Source organism: Macrobrachium nipponense, chromosome 7 (genome assembly GCF_015104395.2).
Source record: "Macrobrachium nipponense isolate FS-2020 chromosome 7, ASM1510439v2, whole genome shotgun sequence".
Classification (NCBI taxonomy): Eukaryota; Metazoa; Arthropoda; class Malacostraca; order Decapoda; family Palaemonidae; genus Macrobrachium; species Macrobrachium nipponense.
In genome coordinates, this window is record NC_061109.1 from 15006318 (window position 1) to 15010225 (window position 3908).

Below are 3908 nucleotides of genomic sequence, written 5' to 3' on the forward strand. Positions count from 1 at the left end.
CGTTTGGAGAATGCAATTTGTCAGGCATTTGCTTCCAAGCAGCATTATGTGGTGGTTTTCTTTAACCTAGAAAAGGCTTATGATACTACCTGGAGGCATGGAATTATGAAAGTATTGCATGAAGTTGGTCTGCGTGGAGAACTACCACTTTTTATTAAGTTAAAAAAACGTTATTTGAAAGTCAGAGTTGGTAGTACTTTGTCTAATTTGAAAGAACAAGAGGAAGGAGTACCACAGGTAGGTGTGTTAAGTGTCACTCTGTTTGCCTTAGCCATAAATGGAATAGCCTCAAAAATTCCAAATGATGTAATGTCAACAATGTTCATTGATGATTTATCTATTTCATGCGCTGCATCTAAAATGTCTGTTGCAGAGCGAAAACTTCAGTTGGTAATAAATAAAGTTAACAGTTGGGCAGCTGAGCATGGTTTTAATTTTCCTCTGCCAAAACTGTTGTTATGCATTTCTGCCTTATCAGAGGGGTTCATCCAGACCCAGATCTGTTTTTAAAGAGACAGAGACTCCAATGTGTACAGGAAACAAAGTTTTTAGGCCTCGTCTTTGATAGCAGGTTAACATGGGAAGCTCATCTCAGGAGCCTCAAAGTCAAATGCATGAAGGCATTAGATGTTTTAAAAGTATTAAGTCATACAAATTGGGGGGCTGATAGAAAGCACTTGTTACATGTTTATAAAGCAATGGTTGCTTCAAAATTGGCATATAGGTCAGAAATCTATTCATCAGCAACTACAAGATTAGATACTTTGCAATGCAGTTCACAATGGGGGAATTAGAATTGCAACAGGAGCCTTTAGATCCTCCCCAATATCTAGTTTATTTGTGGATGCAAGTGAACTGCCCCTAGATTTGATAACAAACTTTGCCCTGTTGAAATATTGGTACTGCATACAGAGAACTCCTGAGTCCTTAGCCTACAATACTGTTTTTAAAGGTAATTTTTGTATTCATGAAAAATATGCTTCATATCCAAATGGTAAAATGTGCATTGGAGGAGCTCAATGTAATAAAAGGAAAAGTAATTCCAGCAAAATTTTCAAGATTCTTTCTGGTTGCAAGACAGATTGTTCAGATGATATTCTTAAACAGAAATTTCTTTGTCACGCGGAAAAGCATGATAACTCGAGGCAAATTTACAGATGGCTCCAAATCCAGTGCAGGCGTTGGGTTTGGAGTAGTATACCCCGACAGTAGTGTTTGTGGTCCACTACCAAGTTCTGCTTCGATTTTTACTGCTGAATTTTTTAGCATTTTAACAGCACTAAAGAAAATGGTACCTTTAGAAGGAGATAATTTTACTATTTTTAGTGATTCCAAGAGTGCCTTGGAAGCTTTGGCATCTTTTAATCCAGTGCACCCAGTGGCACTGGAAATAACAGAATGGCTGTTTTTATTAAAACTAAAGAAGGCAATTAACTTCTGCTAGGTTCCTTCACATGTTGGATTGTTGCTCAGACTACATTCCTGAAATTAAAAAGACAGTGGAATCAGTTTGACAATTTTATTGGACAATAGAGAGCAATAATAGAACGAGAGAACTTCCTGATGTAATCAACCACTGCTTTATATGTTAGAAGACCGTCGGAAAGAGACTGCATTATGTAGGTTATGGATCGGCCACACACGGATTACTCATGGTTTTTTAATGAAAAATTACCCTGAACCATTTTGCGAGGATTGCCTTGTTCCCATCACAGTAAAACATTTAATAGCAGAATTTCCCAGCTTAATGTCAGCAAGGAACAGTCATTTTAACGTAGTTGGAAGAGTGGATCTTAAATTGGATGTCATTATAGGAAGAGATTTTAATGAGGATAGCCTTTTTAGTTAGCTTCAAGAAGCAGGTCTTCTTGAAAAAATTTAGGTTAGTTTGGTCATGATGTTTGAGTTTGTGTATGTGTTAGTGTATATCATTTGCTTTCAAGTCTTTTACTTCGTTAGATTTTTATGTACAAAAAGTTTACCTCCAATTGATATAATATTTATTACCATTTATAAAGTTTTAGTACTTTTAATATCTATTTATTTCCCAGAATTCTGTAGAATTTGGAAGTGTACAGGGTGCCTGTGTTGCTTGTACTTTTGTTTACAATTGATTTGAAATAGGTGTGTAGGTGGGATGGGTATTTCGTGAGTTCTTTGTAGTTCTCTTACAGATCTTATATAAACATATTTAGAGCTTTTTAATTGACTTTCCTTTGCAATTCCTTTTAATGATACGGCGTCAATAACCTCGTCGTTGCAACGCCAGTAAGAACTACAAATCAATCAATCAATCAAAATTGTCTCTCCTTCTATACCTAGTACTACTTCTTACCCTTTTAGCATGTTCTGCAATCCTAGTTATCTCCCACACTCATCATTATTCCATACATATTCAGCAAATACCCAGCCACGAATTCTCCTAGTTCCTTAACCCATCTCTTCTTGTCCCCATACTTAGCCACATAATACTTCTCATATTCCTTAAAAAAAAGTCCCCTATATCCCTACTGTCATATTCCTTGTATCATGCACATCGGGGTACCTCTCTCACTTCTGTTACTTCCATCTTGACCCCTCTGTAACCTCTTCCGAATATGACGAATCAACTTCCATACTGACATCCATACTCTTGATTACACTCTTCTTACCCTTTTTCTTTCTACTTACCTATTCCCATTCATCGCTATCTAACTAACTCTCATTTTGTTCCTTGCTCTCAATTCTCTTCTCATCTTCATTCATTCTTTTCTTATCTTGCCCACCATCCTTACTAATCTCTTCCCTTTAGCCCTTTCTTGACTCTCAACTCCCTCCTTACTCTTCTGCTATCCCTATTCTGTACCTTCTCTTTCTTTTCCTCATTTACCACAACCATATCACTTTCCTCACTCACACTTTCATCCACTCGTTCTTTCACTTTCTTAATTGCTCCAGGCCTGTCACAAGACCCAGGAGACCTACCTCCGACAGCTCCCTCTCATTTCTTGAACATTAGTCATCATCAACTCTGGCTTCTTATCCAATTTTCCAATCATTCACTCTTCAGCCCCTTTCACTTCTTTCATTTCCACTCTTGCACTCCTTAGCATTCCTCTAATCTCCTCTAACTTGCTCTTTAGTTACTCATTATCAATCCTAAGCCTCTCATTCTCCACTTCCATTGCTTTCCCAACTTCCCTCGCCTTTCTCTGGGTTCTGGATTCTGATGTGTTTCCCGTCTACTGCTCCCAGGGTGTGTGGGAAATTCCAACGTTCTTCAAAACCACTGGCTACTTCCTTCCATTGCTCTGGGGTCGGGGGTAACTGCACCACCTCATCTCCATACACTGTCACTATGGCTCTACAAGTTTCAGGCACAATACTGCAGACTGTGTTGGCAGCTACTTGGAATTGGAACGCCAGGGTCTTGTAGGATTCTCCAGTTGCAAGGAAGTGCAGGGCAATTGCAACATGCAGGCCTGGCTCAATGGAGTCTTCTCCAGAACGTGAGTTCTTTCGTGATGTAGGGCGAGACCCGTTCAACAATTTCATTGAAAAGCTCCTCTGTTATCCAGGTCAAGCTCCAGTACAGTCCTGGAGTTTCACACGCCATTTGTTTCAAGTTGTAGTAACCTTTCTCCTCTCTTCTTTTTAAATAGGGCCACATCCAGCATCTCCTGCTTAGTTTCTTTTGCTTCTTGTGCTTTTGTTCCTGCCGTATTTTCACTATTCTTAACATCGGCATAGTAATAATCCACCATGGCCAGTGCCAGTTCAGGATCATCATTTACAGTGTCTAATATCACGTCCAGACATTGGTCAGTCTTCACAACTTTCTGTTCATCCATCTTGTGCCTCTGTCAGCAGCGCCTGGAATGGGAATGAGTGCAAACTCTCATCAACCTGCTTTTATATGCATTGCAACA

General features: G+C 39.1%; 1 protein-coding gene across 1 annotated transcript; it reads right to left on the bottom strand.

The window, feature by feature from the left end:
• Nucleotides 1-3147: 3147 nt before the first annotated feature.
• Nucleotides 3148-3534, bottom strand: LOC135217545 (uncharacterized). Its single transcript, XM_064253513.1, has one exon. It carries the CDS (start codon nucleotides 3532-3534, stop codon nucleotides 3148-3150), a length of 387 nt encoding a protein of 128 aa, XP_064109583.1.
• Nucleotides 3535-3908: the final 374 nt, after the last annotated feature.